Below are 14,979 nucleotides of genomic sequence, written 5' to 3' on the forward strand. Positions count from 1 at the left end.
GCTGCCATGACCATCCCCATCCTCCCGGCCTACCTCGCCTGCTCTAATGGCTGCAGCTGCTCCCTTCCTGGGCATTTTAACGCGGGGGTGGAAAGCGCCGCTCCTCTTCAGCCCCGTTCCTCAAAAGCATCCGCTCCCGCATCCCCCGAGAGACAGGAAGAGGGAAGAGAGGCTGGGATTTAGCCAGGATTAAAGCCGTCAAAACAGGGATGACTCCGTGTCCTTGAAACCGGGGAGGGGAAGGGAAGGGTGAGGACAGGAGACGCTGCTGCGCTCTCCTTTTCTGCCAATTATTTGGGGTGGGGATTTTCTGGGGTGTGGTGTTCCTATCCAGGAATATAAGCCATCTCTTTTCTCCATCAGTATTCCAATTCCCGTGGGGGGGGGGGGCACGCTTGCGGAGATGGTGTGGGGGTATATATATATCCCACCCCTCCTCCCGAAAAGAGAGATAGCGGCACCGTCGCCCTGCGCACTGATGGAGGGGGGAATTCACCTCCAGGCCAAACCTTATGCCACCGCCCGCCGCCCCCAACCCGATCTCCAGAGGATGCCTCCGATCCCGCGCTCTCCAAAGGGGCGAGCGAGTCGAGCGAGAGGAGCGCGCCCAGGCGCTGCTCACCTGCGATCGGCGATAGCGCTGGACTCGGGTGCGTCTCCGCTAAGGGGGTTCAGATCATTCCGGGCCAGAGCGAGCGAGCCGGCTGGGCAGGGTCAGTGGAGCAGGCGGCGAGGTGCAGCGGGGCAGTCAGGGCAGCTCTGCCATGGAGCAGCTCGGCGGGGAGGAGGAGGAGGAGGAGGTGGAGAGGAGGAGAGCCGAGGAGACGCCGGCGCCTTCGCCCTGCTGCTGCTGCTGCTGCTGCTGCCGCCGCCGCCGCCGCCGCTGAATATTGCAATGAGCCGCCGCGCGCCCTATACCCGCTCGGCGAGGGGATTTCATCATAGCGCGCAACTCGCGCTCCCCGCCCCTCGGCCCTGCCCGGATGCAGCGGCGGGAGCCCTGGCGCGGAGAGGCCGCCGGCCCGCTGACCTGGGGCGGGGCATCCGATAAGAAGGCGCCAAAGGAGCCTACCTGCCCCGACACATAGGAGGAGCTGTGGAGCCTGCCGCGTGGCTGATGGCGGCGGTGATTTGGGGAGGAGGGGAGCAGAGAGGAGTCGAGGGCTGGCATGTACAGAGAGAGAGCGAGAGAGGCACGTAGTCAGTGGCTCGCAGCTAAGAAGGCAGAAGGATGCAGAATCGCAGACCACGGATGATGCCACTTTTCTGGGTTGCCACACAAGATGCGATGTGCCCTTGCTTAGATCGTGGCTTTTGGAAGGGATTTGATACATGGAGGAAGGGCAGCATTAGGCACTAGTTCACAGGGAGCGTGATGGGGAAAACGGTAGTGGGAGGGCTGTGTCCCCCCCCCCCCAGTGTTTGGACAAAGCATATTAGTTATGTATTTATTCCTTAAAGACTAAAATATTCGCCCAATCAAGTGAAAGAGCAAAAGAACAAAACAAGATTGAGGACTCAGGAACAATGTAGTACGTAGGACAGACTGAGAAGAGAAAGTGATAAGGCACTACCTGTTACCACCTTAATTCCCAGCTAAAGCCACTGCATGTTATCATCAATGAATTACAGCCCATCCTGGATAAGGACACTTTCTTCTCTCAGATGACAACATCAGGGGTTCATTCACCTGCTCATCTAATGTGACTTATGCCATCACCTGCCAATAACTCTACCTGGGACAAACAGGTCTATGCACATAATTAAAGGGGCACAAATCTGACATCAGGAAGGACACTACCCTGATTTCAGTCTATTTAGACGCTTGGTACTAACCTAAGTAATCATCCTTGAATAAAAAACTTCAAAGGGAGGTCACTGAATTACAGTTTACCAGGCAGTTAAATTCTATCCCCTCTAGCCTGAATTGAACTATAATCCCACTACAGGTGCTTTAATCCCACTACAAGTGTTCATTAGTTTACCAGTGCCAAGATCTTTGTGTTACCATCAAGACTGATTTATGAACGGTCATTGTAAATAATTTTATGTGCATGTAAGCTTTAACATGCTTATCATTATGTGTATGTATGTGTGTGTATAGGCTCCCTTCCCACTCTGTGATGCCACTCTATATAATGTATATATGCATTTAATTTCTCTAAGGCATTATTGCTTATATCCTGCTCACTTGTCTTTCTGCTAAGCTAAAAAAGCCCCAAACATTGCAACCCTTCATCATAGGGAAGTTGCTCCAGCCCTTTGATGATTTTGGTTGTCCTTTTCTGCAACTTTCCCAGCTCTACAGTACCCTTTTTGTGGTGTGGTTGTATCAGAGCTATAGACAGAATTCCAAGGTTACTGCACAGATCTAAGTCGTACTATAGATTTGCTAAAGATCTCTCCCCCACCCTCCACCCACACACCAAAAAACCCTGAGGGCAACACTAACAAAACCTAGAATGGCACACTTGGAAAATTATCTCCTCTTACAAGCTAAGATTTTTAAGGCCTGATTAGTAAGGTGGAGCCAAGCCAAGCGCACCTGGTTGCAATCTTCAGCAACAGTTGTCCCTTACATTACACAGGCTTTGGAACCACCTATTTCAAAGCAGCCTTGGTTACCTATTGGAGGCTGAGCTTTTCACGATACCTTAGTTCCATGGAGACAATATCTCTGATGGCCCTATATTGTTTGCCTTTTAATTTTGACATGAACACAGTGATCTTGTACTGGGATGGGAAACCTGTGGCCACCAGTTGTGGTGCTCTTAACTCCTGTCCAACATGGCCAATGAACAAGGATGATGAAGTTATAGTCCAGCAACATCTGGAGGACAAAAGGCTCCCCACCTCTGATCTAGTGTCTTGAACGCAGTGACTTTTAAGTGACCCCATTGGCCTAAATCAAGGATAGGAAAGTCCTCCAGTTGTTGCTGGACTAAAACTCCCGCTATCCCCAACCTTTGGTCATGCTGACTTGGGATGATGGGAACTGGCCTCCAGCAACATCCAGAGGGCCATGGGTCCCTATTGTGTTCCAGCCAAAAAAGAGGGACAGGGGTTACAGTTTCTACAATGGCAGCATTTGAAGGAATGACCAAAAAAAGAGGCCTGGCTCTTTAACAAAACCATTTTCTAGGTTAAAGGCGGTGCTCAAAGGTGCTTTCTATATAAAAAGGAAGCCTGGAGAGGTAGGCTCAGTTATTTTCTTGGAAAGGTGGTGGCCGTAGCACTAATGATGGTGAGTAGTAGTTTTCTTTCTGCTGAGGTCTTTCTCTTCTTTCTCCCTAGGGTATAACCCTGCAACTGTGAGGCTGTTGTGTTCCTGAAATATAGTTCTACCTCCAAAGCTCCTTGTTTAGCTTTCAGGGACCTTATTGCTCTTGAAGGGTAGGAAAAGCTAGGCTGGATGTAGCCAAGTGTTTGTTCTGTATGTTGAACATCTTGTCTGATGCAAATTCTGCAGTTCTGTGCATGCTTATGTCAGCAAGGGTATATTGAATTCAATGAACCTGACTTCTCTGAGCAAGTGTGCACAGTACTGAGCTTTATGCTGGGATGTGTTCCAGAGTGTCTATCCCCAGTAGTGACCACTTTACTTTGGTATTGTGGTGAGTCCCTGCTATAAAACTTGTAGGAGGCCTAGCCATGGCTTGCAGGGCTGCTTCGTCCAGGGCTCCTGTACCTTTAGCAGTAGTCTGAGATGCTCTTCCCATAATGCATTGCATGTTGGGGGGGAAAGGGAGTGTCTCCTACAGAATTTCTGCTTGTCATGCAGCTATTAAAGGTACACAGTCCCTGCCAGAAAAAAAAGGTGGGGAGTTGTCAATCCTTGGTCTGCCATGTATTGATCTTGGTGACTCTAGTCCCTGGAGAGCCTAAATGTGTCTGCTTATGTATGCAATTTTCACCCAGTTGCTCGAGGGCACTGCAAGTATGGCCAGGACTGGCCTGGCTTTAATGCACTTGGCTGTGAAAAAGCTAGGCAATAATTTGCCTAGTTCTCTTAAGGACCCAAAAGCTTTTTTTGGTTGCTCTACTTGGCTTGGCAAGGTCTTCCTCCTTCAAGTTCTTCTTCTAAATGTAATGCTGTATAGCATTCTTTCTTTGCCCTGAGAGAGGGCTGTGTGAAACCAATGTGGACAGGAAGTTTTGGAGCTGGCAGGGGTGCCCATTTCACCATCACTGCCATCTAGAGTGCGGTAAAGGGCAGAAAATAACATCAGCAGCGCTTGATCTCTCTGATCCCGTTTATCAGGCAGCAAACAAGTGCCCTTTTGAATGCTCTGTCCTGTACCCTAGAGCAGGCTGGAGGAGGAGGAGGCAGCAGCTGGTGGCCTGTCCTTTTGTGTGTAGGGTTTTGATCCCTTTGCCCCAGGTACTGTCAACTATTTACTGGGCCCTAGGGAAGCTGGCTATGTTCCTCCTTGAAGCCAGAATAAAGCTGGGAGCAGCTCCTCTTTGTCCTGTGAAGCGTTTTTTCCTGAAAGTTGTGTAAGAATACACTCACTTTCTTAATTCTTGGCAAAACACAGACAATATATGTAACATGAATTTCCTTTATAGAAGCGTGTTTCAGATGAAAAAAATAATAATTTCCCAGATTTTATTGCTGTCCTGGGAGAGACCAAGAGCTCAAACAAAACACATAGCTGCCCCAACTTATCTGGCTTTGCTGTTTGTCCAGCCAGTTGTAGCCTATACAGGGGACCCCATGCCTGGGGCTGAATGTGTACAAGGAGCTTGTAGTGCCAGTTGTAATGAATTGTCCACTTTTCCAAACGTCAGGCAAGTCCTCAGGAGGAGCAGTGGATGTGCAAGGCCAAGAGAGAAGAGGGGGCTGTGGAATGCTTTAGCAAGCACCCCCTGCAGAACAGGTAAGTACATCGGGCCAATGGTCCATCTGGTTCAGCATCTTGCTCTTATGGTGGTCAAACAGATGCCTGTAGGAAGCCTGCAAGCTGGGCACGAGCACCGCAGCACTCGACCTACCTGCGATTCCCAGCAATTGGTAATCAGAGGCAGAATGTTAGCAGAACGCCAAAATGCTTGGATCTCCCAGTGTGTCCAGATCTCCCCTCCAGTGCAATGATGTTAATGCTCACTTTCTCCCTCCTTGTTGATGGCTGCTAACCAAAAAGATCCTGGCAAGGTGCATCCAAATGTGGCCAAGGGAGCTGTGCTATGATACAGCAGATACTCATTGCCAAGAAATCCTTGCTATTTTTGGTTTCAAGGAACACTTCCGATGCTACTGTGTGCTTCCATAAATCACTGTTAAACATGAAAAATCATTTACTTTCACCCTGTTCCTGCTTCCTCCTTTTCAAAGGAGGGAGGAGTGGGGAATGCTCTTAAAGAGTCCTCCTGGATCAGATGAAAGGCCCATCTAGCTCAGAATCTTGTTTCCCACACTAGTTAACTAAGATGCCTATAGAGAAGCCCATAAGTTGAGCATGGAGGCAACAGCATCCTCCTTCTGTTGTTGCCTAGCACATGATTTTCAGGGGGCACATACAGCTTCTGATACTGGAGGTAATGTGTAGCCATCATGAGTAGTCACCATCAACCACCTTATTGTCCATGGATCTGCCTAATCCTCTTTTAAAGCTGTCCAAGTTGGTAGCCATCACCTCTTATGGCAGCAAATCCTATGTATTTGCTGTTATTCCATTCTTCTGTCCTGAATTTCCTACCATTCATCTCTTGAAACCACTCCTATTTTATATTCCCTTGCCCCTTCACTGGGAGAAGGAGAGAGAACCTGCATCTGTGTCTCTGGAGAAGTTCAAGAAAATATTCGTTTTACTAATTTATATACTGCTGTTCATACAAAAAAAAAATCAGAATGGTTTACAAAACCACATTGTTTATCAGCACAACCCACACCCCACCTTAAGGTTGCCTTATTACAGTGGGTCTAATCAAATGTGAAATGAGAAGACTGTGACACAGCACCTTCCACTCCAAACAGGCAGCAAACAGGCAGCATTCAAGCACAACACATGTGGCAAGATGTGCTGGGTGCTTTGTGTGTACTGTACATAGAGCCTCACGCAGGGGAGTGTTGATGTTCATAGCTAGTGGCTTAATTTTGCCTTCCATTCATCTCCATAGGTGGGCCCTTTGGTTCTTCAAAAATGACAAGAGTAAGACCTGGCAGGATAACTTGCGGCTTATCACCAAATTTGACACCGTGGAAGACTTCTGGGCGTGAGTGCATTCCAGTCCTTCCTCTGACAGCTAGAAACCTTGGAACAGCCTTGCCAGTAGAAGGAAGGCCATTGTGGGATTAAACCAACAGTGGGGAATATTGTGGCCCTCTGGATGTTGCTGGACTCCTCACTTGCATCAGACCCAGCTGGCATGGTCAGGGATGATGGGAGCTGGGTTCTCCAGTCCATTCACTTTTGAAAACCATGTACTTGTATCTGCAGGCTACACAAGTCCTAAGCAGCACTTGAAAGTTAAAAGTGGTTGAGAGAGATGTGTGCTACAGGGAGCTCCGAATGAACCATAGTTTCCTGTGGTATTTGCCTGGATTTAGTGGAAACTTAAGGGACGCGGGTGGCGCTGTGGGTAAAAGCCTCAGCGCCTAGGGCTTGCCAATCGAAAGGTCGGCGGTTCGAATCCCCGCGGCGGGGTGCGCTCCCGTCGTTCGGTCCCAGTGCCTGCCAACCTAGCAGTTCGAAAGCACTCCCGGATGCAAGTAGATAAATAGGGACCGCTTACTAGCGGGAAGGTAAACGGCGTTTCTGTGTGCGGCTCTGGCTCGCCAGAGCAGCAATGTCACGCTGGCCACGTGACCCGGAAGTGTCTCCGGACAGCGCTGGCCCCCGGCCTCTTGAGTGAGATGGGCGCACAACCCCAGAGTCTGTCAAGACTGGCCCATACGGGCAGGGGTACCTTTACCTTTACCTAGTGGAAACTTCTCTCAAGGCAGTTTCCAGGGTGGGCCACCTGCTTTGGGACTATTCACGCAAGATACCTTGCATCAACATCAGGAGCAGTAGGTTCCTTACACAAGTCCACCCATTCTGCTCTCCTGACATATCTGTCTTCTCTCCTTGAGACTGCAGGCTGTATAGCAACATCCAACTGGCCAGCAAGTTGACATCAGGCTGCGACTATTCCCTTTTCAAGGTAAGTCCTGCTGGTTATTCCTGGTCTGTTCCTGGTCTGTTAACGCTGCGTGCCTCCTATAGGGAGGCGAAACAGGCTCTCAAGTGGTAGTCTTGGGGTCTCTTGTTGTATGGGCTTTCCCACACACCGTAGGGCTACACGTGGTTTGCTGTGGATCTAAGTGCATTGTGGTGGACTAAGAAAGCCTTGCAACTTCATGTAGGGGTGTGTGTGTGTGTGTGTGTGTGTGTGTGTGTGTGTGTGTGTGTGTGTGTAAGAGCTGTATATACTGAGATCCTGCATTTCCTCTAGGATGGCATTGAACCGATGTGGGAAGATAACAGGAATAAGCGTGGTGGGCGTTGGCTTATCACATTGTCCAAGCAGCAGCGGCATGCAGAGCTTGACCGTTTCTGGCTGGAGACTGTAAGTAGGCAGAACGCTGTGTGGGTGCTTCTCCTTTATGAAATGTGGAATTTGCCCTGCTTTCTGGCCATGTTTCTGGGCGGGGCATCAGTGGCAGAGCTTCATGCACCAGCACCGGGTGCAGAGAACAGGCAGGGGCGGGGCTGGCGCTTGTCCTGGGGACGTGGTGTGCCTCCTGCAGGGGTGTGGTCACGTTCTGGGGGCAGGGCGTACAGCCTGTGGGGGCGGGGCACCCAGAGGGCGGCAGCAACGATGGCACCCTGGGGATCGTGCTGCTGGGGCGGTGCACTCCTCCCCCCACTCTTCCTCCGCCAGTGCTGGGCATACAGTACTTCCCATTCTCTCTTGGGCAGGTGGAAGCTGCTCCCCAAAGTGACCCTCCTTTGTTAGTTCCCCTTCTCAGCCCAAGGTCTTTGCCCGCCTGCTGCTCTCCAGGTGTTTTGGACTACCAATGCCCATCACCTGTTCTGCTGGCTGGGGCTGATGGGATTGGTATCATTGTTAGAAACTGAGATATGAAATCTAGGAGCTAAATGGCACCTTAAACCTAGGTTATGGGCACAACAACTGAATATCTAGGCACGTTTTTTGTTTAATAACAAGAATACAAAGCTGGAAATGAATGAACTGCAGCTAAAATATTATGTCATTTTTCACATGGTCTTAGCCCTTCCCCTGTCCACCCCTCTAATATTCTTAAGAGGGTCTCTTCTCCAGTCTGCAGAGAGGAGCTGGAGGTGGGGAGGCAGAAAAAGGTCTTCCTTTTCTTCCATTCTTCAGTTTTAATCTGAAATCTTAGGCACAGTACTATGGCCAGAGGTCAGAAACTGCTCGCGCTAATGAAATTCCCTGTCGCAAAATGCGCCTAGAACAATGGGAGTTTTGAACACTGATTGGTAGGCCAAAGCATATGGAGAATGTCAGGGTGGTGAAGGCTGGCTTACTGCGTTCAGGCAACTTGCACCACATGGCGGCATGAGATGAAGGGGAAGAGGAAAGGATGCTTGGCGTTTATCTACTCAGATGGACTTTCCTATCTACACAACACACACACACTCATCCCCAATCCCTCTGATGCCTGCTGGATTTCTGAGCTGAGCCAGCTATTCTGATCTTCCCCGAATAGTGTAGCTCTTTTGTTTGGGCAGGAAAACAGCTTAAAGACCCTTATGAGGCAAGAAATATTCCCCACTGTATTTAACCATGGTACATCAAGCAGTAGCTTGCATCTGGTTCCCTGTTTGCTTCATGGGTTTTCCTTTTCTGTGTAGCTGCTGTGCCTGATTGGAGAGATGTTTGATGACTACAGCGAAGATGTCTGTGGGGCCGTCATCAACATCCGTGCTAAGGGGGACAAGATCGCAATCTGGACCCAGGAGGCAGAGAACCGGGATGGCGTAACACATATCGGGTAGCTGACAGACAGTTCCCTTTGTTGAGATGTGTGTGTGAAATGCTGAGCAACACACAGGAGGGCTAATGCCAACCACCTTATGTAAGGCAGAGCGTGTTTGTATAATTAAACACCAACAGGATTACTAAAGTGCTTGTGTGTGTGTGTGTGTGTGTGTGTGTGTGTGTTATAAGAGTTTGAAGCCTTTATGCATGAAGAATGCCAGCTATACCATGCAATGAGTTTGTAGGTGTCTATAGCAGCCTAGGGAAAGGACTCTTTGGTGGAAATGGATGATATGTGCGTACACACTACAGAAGAGAGATGAGCTAAGATAGGCAGCTTTCTTGAGTACAACTTAATTATTAATTTTTTTTCTTTCAGGCGTGTTTACAAGGAACGCCTCGGCCTGTCTTCCAAAGTGGTGATTGGTTATCAGGCTCATGCAGACACTGCCACCAAGAGTGGCTCCCTCATGAAGAACAAGTTTGTGGTGTGAAGCCACTACAATAGGCCCTTGAAGTTGGCAGGATCTCTGGGGAAGCAGGATGGATGAGTATATCATGCCATAATACTCCCATGGCTTTTGTTGGCTCTCAACCTTATTAAAGAATTGAGGCTAAACAGGTTGTATTCTTTTGGTCCTGAGTTGGAACTTTGGAGGAAGCCACCCACTCTTGAGAGTCAACATCCATCTTCTAAGTTTTGTTTCCCTTCCTCTGCGCTGAGAGGATTTGCCTGGAACTGAACTTCGTTACTAAGTGTGCCATTTGCACACAAGTCTGCTGTTCTTACATGCACCCCTGACACATGGTTGGGATCTTTTTTGACACTGAGATAGAGGCATGTCTGAAAACCTGAAGATTTTTAGAGCCAAAAAATACCAATCACAAATTCTCTCCCCCCACCCCCAGTAGTTGGAGCCTTCCTAGCCTTTCAGGTTTCTGAATAAAACAAATGGATTTCTTGGATCACCCAGGTTTTGATGGAAGGAAGGCTGACTTCTGCTGCCCCCATAAGGAGAAACGTAGAAAGAGTGGCCTACCCATGCTCAGTTATTCCATATGAGCAACTATGCATTTGCTAAATGCAGGAAGACTCAGAGTCAGTTCTAGTATAAATACTTGTATTGCGGTAGTTTTTAGGTGGGTATAGTCCGCAGCATGGGCATAGCCAGGATTTTTGTGGAGGGGGCAGGACCGATGTGATTGGTCAATTAAGTATTTCTATTGTTTTACTGCCCCCTGCCCCCCCTCAGTATGCCCAGGGTCTGCAGTAGAGGCTGGTCTGTTAAGGCAGATGCAGCCATGCCCCTCCAGCCTCAGTCTGCCCTTAGCGAGTCACTTCCCTGCTTGCTTCCTTACAAACCAGTCTAGGGGGTAGCAGTGCATGCCAATTCCTTCCTGCTTATACTCAGTGCTGTCCTTTATTAAACTCAGCAGGAAGGAGATGGGGGCAAAATTAGCTGACTGTCTGTCATTGACTCTGGTTCCACCTGCTGTTGCTTTCCCCTCCTGACCCAATGGGCAACAACCATCACTGATCTTGATGGAGTCTAATCTGCTGCTGCCAGACTTCAGCCACCAGTCCTTTAGACCTCCCTGCAGCCTGGTGCCAACGGGCTGGCCTCTGCTGCAAGCAGGAGCTGCTGAATTAAAAGGATTGCTGGGCCCGCTTCCTGTTCTGAAGCAGCTTGTATGACTCTTAAGGAGGTAGCAGAGCTGACTTGAAAGGCAATGAGGTTGCTTCCTGGGATTAGCCTCTGTAATAAGAGATATCAGGCTTGCTCTTGCAACTCAGAGCTGCGGCTACCACAGCACTATCCCATTCATGGCAACTGACAAAGTGAGCAGCAGGATGTCTGGTCATAACAACTACGGTAGCTCTGGATGGTTCTCTTCAGTGAAAATACCAAGAGCCCAAGTACTTCAACAAAACTATGATGCCTTTGTGTGTTTGATGAGGGGCACTGGGTAGGAGGCCCCTTGTTGTGTGTTGTTACTGAGCAATGAGTGTCAATGCAAGAGCAGCTTTATCTTCTGCAGAGGCAGCCTTTGTTAATCCTCTGAATATAGAGGTGTGTGAGTAAGGACAGTGGAGGCTGGTGCATTTGGGTGAATGGGTCAATGTCCCACCAACCTTTATCTAACTCCTTTTCCTTATTCTTATTTGCAGTCAGTGCATAGAGGGCCACTCTGTGTGTTACAAAGCTATTATTGCTCAATAGGCATCATAGCAAGTTATAAAATATACTTTAACTGAGTGCTTTTGCCTTAATTGTTGGCCACCCAAATTCTGTATGAATGATCAATTAAAAAACACCACCACCCATGATCCATAGGCAGCAGGAGTTTGTTGGGTTTATTAGGTTGGATCTAGGCAGGCATGCTTTGAGTGGATCTACTGAAACCAGTGGAAGTTGAGTTGGTAATTATTTGTGTCCTGTTGACTTCAATGGGTTTACTCAGAGAATGACTAAGCCTGAATCCAACCCATAAAAAAATACAAGAAGTTGCTTAAAAGGTTCAGTGATGGCTCCATGTGCATTCTTCCTCATAAGAAGGAATGTCTCTAAGATGCATCTACAAACAAATCATGTTTTTTGCTTCAAAATTACTGCTTTGCTCATGCACAAATTTAATTGAGTAAAACCTACACAACCAATCAACTAATGCTTCTCTAAGTTGGCCCATGCTAAGGTTGACAACAACTGAATGTTAGCACAGTACATAAAGAAATTGGGAGAGGCAGCAAAAGCATGTATTATGGGCAACTTCAGTTACCAGCAGGCTTAAATGTCAATTCAGGTCATGACATGGATACAATTTCTAGATTCAAAAGGAGATTGTGCTTTGTCACAGTTAATTATAGAAGCAGCAAAAGGAGACGGAATTTGATTCAACTAACAATGGATTCCTGCATGTCAACTCAGAAATGAGCCCCATTTGGTTCAATGGGTCTTACTCTCTCAGGTAAGTGTGATAGGATTTGCACATTGTGGCGGGCAAAACATGGTACACAAGATTTGTGCTAACACACACAAAGAGAGAGAAAAATAAAAGCTGTGCTGTGTTTCTGAAAACAGAGCACACTTATATTTAGTGTTGTGAGAGAATTTATCCAATAAGAGGATTATGTAATAAGAGATGAAATGATACAGTTAGTGTCACATTCTTTAGGCAGCAAAGCAACAGCATAATAGAGCCTGAACACTTAGGCTAATCAAATAGAAATCTGCCAACAGGCAAGCTAAGTAGAATTTGGAAGACCAAATTGGTGGTAATAAAGTAACAAAATAAAAACCCTTTTAGTTAAGGAGGAAGAAGCTGGCCAGAGCTGTTAGATGACAAACATGTAAAAGGGAGTGCTCAAAACAGAAAGATTGGAATAGCAGCCCCTGGTTTTTAGCTTCAGCTAGGGAACTGGGTCTGTATACAGTATTTGCATCTTATCCTTTTTCTGCCGACCCCTCTCCTTGTTCAAAGACAAGGGTGTAACTTGCTGGATTTTGAAACAGGACATTGTAATATGACTGTATGCTCTTTAAGGACAGCTGCAGAAAGAGCACAGAGAGTTCTTCAAATAACTAACCAAAAGAAGAAAATCAAAACCAAGGGAATCACTAAACAGGAGGGGGTTGGTTTTGAGGGCCAAGACAAAAACCCTAAATGAGGCACTTCTGAACTGGAGGCCTTGAGCTTCTCAAGCAGCCTTGCAATTTGCCATGGCAGAATGTGTGAGTGCAAATGGTGGCAGCCTCCATACCAGAACGCTTTGTGTTTAGGACAGAGCCTGGTCTTGGAGATTCTGTATGTTTGGCTTTCTCATCTGTTCCCTAGTATTTTATTTTTTTAAAGTCAGCACATCTTTAACACTGCAGGCAATGGAACAGCTACGCACACATTCAGACCCTGTGCCTCAGTTGTGAGTTAAATGCAAGGTTCAACAATGTCTGTTAAAACATAAATGGAGGTAGCTTTGTTTCATGTCAAAGTGCCAGGTGTTATTCAATGACAGAAGAGAAGGATCTGGGTGAGTCCAGTTGTGAAGTTCTGAGGCTGGGCTTCTACTCCCAGTCCTTTTTTAAGAGAAGCAAATGTAAATAAAAAATAAACTTAACCTAGGATGTGGATACAGAGAAGTACTTAAAACGACTACTATCTCAGATAGTGTCTGGCCACATTGGTAAATGTGCAATGGATATGTGTCCCAGGGAAAAGCCTTATGCCTCTGCTCCCCCATTACAAAATTATGCATTTTTGCATGCTTGAAAAATCCTATCACTGGTACAGAAGTGCTAACTAGACTAAGGGTGTTTGAATTTCATGCAACAAGTAGCTAACATTTATTAAGATTGATTGCATATTTTATCATCTAGACAGGAGAATGCTGAGTGATTCCAGCAGAACTTCAATAGCTTTCACTTTATCATCAACCTGAGCCTTGATCAGTCCATGCAAAAGGTTGACTTTTTGGACACTGCAGTGTAATTTCCTAGTAGACATATAAGCACCACCTTATATTGATCACGATACATACCTACATGCTTTCAGCTTTCACCCAGACCAAAATCCACTATATACAGTCAAGGCCTATGATACAATTGTATCTGTTCAGATGCACAAGATTCTATTTTTGATACAATTGTATCTGTTCAGATGCACAAGATTCTATTCAATGAAGAGGTAAATCAGAACAACAAGGGCAGACATAGGAATAACTTAATATAAAACCCAGAAGAGAAAATGCCAGGACACCAGTTCTTATCTCTGACAGTTCTTAGCTGAAACCACTCAAATGTATAATTGATGATCTGCAGCCCATTCTAGAAAATGACACTCTCCTCTCACAGGCCTGAGGTGGGAAGCCTGTACTTGCTTATATGAAGTGTTAGAAACTAAGATATGAAAGCTAGGAGCTAAATGGCACCTTAAACCTAGGTTATGGGCGCAACAACAGGATGTCTAGACGCACTTTTTTAAATAACAAGAATACAAAGCTGAAAATGAATGAACTGTTGCTAAAATATTATGTTCATTTTTCACATGGTCTAGTCCTTCCCCTGCCCCACCCCCTAGTAGTCTTAAGAAGGTCTCATCCATTCTTAAGAGAGTACTGGAAGTGAGGATGTAGAAAAGGGTCCTATTTCCTTCCATTCTGCAATGTTAATCTGAAATCAGTACTGTGCCCAGAGCTCAGAAACTGCTCGTGCTAATGAAATTCCCTGTCACAAAATGCACCGAGAACAATAGGAATTTTGAACACTGCTTATATACAGACCCCTGCAGAGGAGCCAAGTCCTAGGGGCCATGGGGGCTTCAGCCCCCACAATAAAATATTTGATGGGACCAGGCCCCCACAAAGTTGATGGACATTTACATTCAAATGGTGTGCGCGCACTGCATCATGTGATCGATTATGCAGGGTGGGGCTTACCTGAGCCTCCACAATATTTTATACAAGTTGGCACCCCGGTCCCCTGATTTAAAAGAGCTACTTGCCAGCAACAACAGGCCATGTGACATATGAACACAGGGACCAGCTCTTGTAGCAGACCCAGATGCTAATTCTGTCCCCATGTGTTTACTCTGGCAACACCATTAGAGCAGGTAATAATGTAATCGGGGGTTTATTTACCTGTTCCTGTTCTTATGTTACAATTGCCATTGCCAGCAATGTTCTTCTGCATTCTACAGAGGGCAAGCAGGTCCGTCTCTGTGCAAAAGAACAGATGGGAAGAAATCTAACATCACAAATGTCAACATTTAAAAAATAAATAAATGGTGGACCAACATTTCAGCATTCCAGGACACTCTCTGTAAGTGACTCTTAGAATGGCCATCCTGGAGCAAAGAAACTTCAAAAGGAGAATGAAACATGAAGCTGCTGAAATGCAATACAGCAAGTTGTTCAGTGCTATCACTTGTGGACTGAACCGAGACAAAGGATTCTTAACACAATTTTTGTGCTAATTGGCTTACCAATGCGACAATGCATGTGTTATCAACAACACAATTGTGACCAGAAAGTAAATA

The 14,979-nt window shown here is 46.9% G+C and overlaps 2 protein-coding genes across 4 annotated transcripts in view; one reads left to right on the top strand and one right to left on the bottom strand.

The window, feature by feature from the left end:
- Positions 1 to 14,659, bottom strand: part of SNCB (synuclein beta) — a 39,057-nt gene extending 24,398 nt beyond the window's left edge. The window contains exon 1 of one of the 3 annotated variants that reach the window (XM_028718443.2): positions 14,582 to 14,659. In XM_028718443.2, the coding sequence (XP_028574276.1) occupies positions 14,582 to 14,633 (52 nt within the window). In that variant the 5' untranslated portion in view covers positions 14,634 to 14,659. Of the gene's footprint in view, positions 1 to 33; positions 231 to 622; positions 1,003 to 14,581 lie in introns of those variants that run through there. The other 2 variants (XM_028718444.2, XM_028718445.2) reach the window with 2 other exon arrangements.
- On the top strand, positions 4,693 to 9,515 carry EIF4E1B (eukaryotic translation initiation factor 4E family member 1B). The gene is made up of 6 exons (XM_028718446.2): positions 4,693 to 4,880; positions 6,121 to 6,216; positions 7,083 to 7,146; positions 7,438 to 7,551; positions 8,823 to 8,962; positions 9,329 to 9,515. Exons 1-6 carry the CDS (start codon positions 4,816 to 4,818, stop codon positions 9,441 to 9,443), a joined length of 594 nt encoding a protein of 197 aa, XP_028574279.1. The 5' UTR covers positions 4,693 to 4,815; the 3' UTR covers positions 9,444 to 9,515.
- Positions 14,660 to 14,979: the final 320 nt, after the last annotated feature.

This window comes from Podarcis muralis, chromosome 2, assembly GCF_964188315.1.
Source record: "Podarcis muralis chromosome 2, rPodMur119.hap1.1, whole genome shotgun sequence".
Taxonomy (NCBI): Eukaryota; Metazoa; Chordata; class Lepidosauria; order Squamata; family Lacertidae; genus Podarcis; species Podarcis muralis.

Bases quoted from the DNA above. Each gene is read 5' to 3' on its own strand.
- EIF4E1B (XM_028718446.2), top strand. From the start codon at position 4,816: ATGTGCAAGGCCAAGAGAGAAGAGGGGGCTGTGGAATGCTTTAGCAAG. The intron at 4,881-6,120 runs GTAAGTACATCG...TCATCTCCATAG, and splicing joins AAGCACCCCCTGCAGAACAG to GTGGGCCCTTTGGTTCTTCA. The intron at 7,552-8,822 runs GTAAGTAGGCAG...TTTTCTGTGTAG, and splicing joins ACCGTTTCTGGCTGGAGACT to CTGCTGTGCCTGATTGGAGA.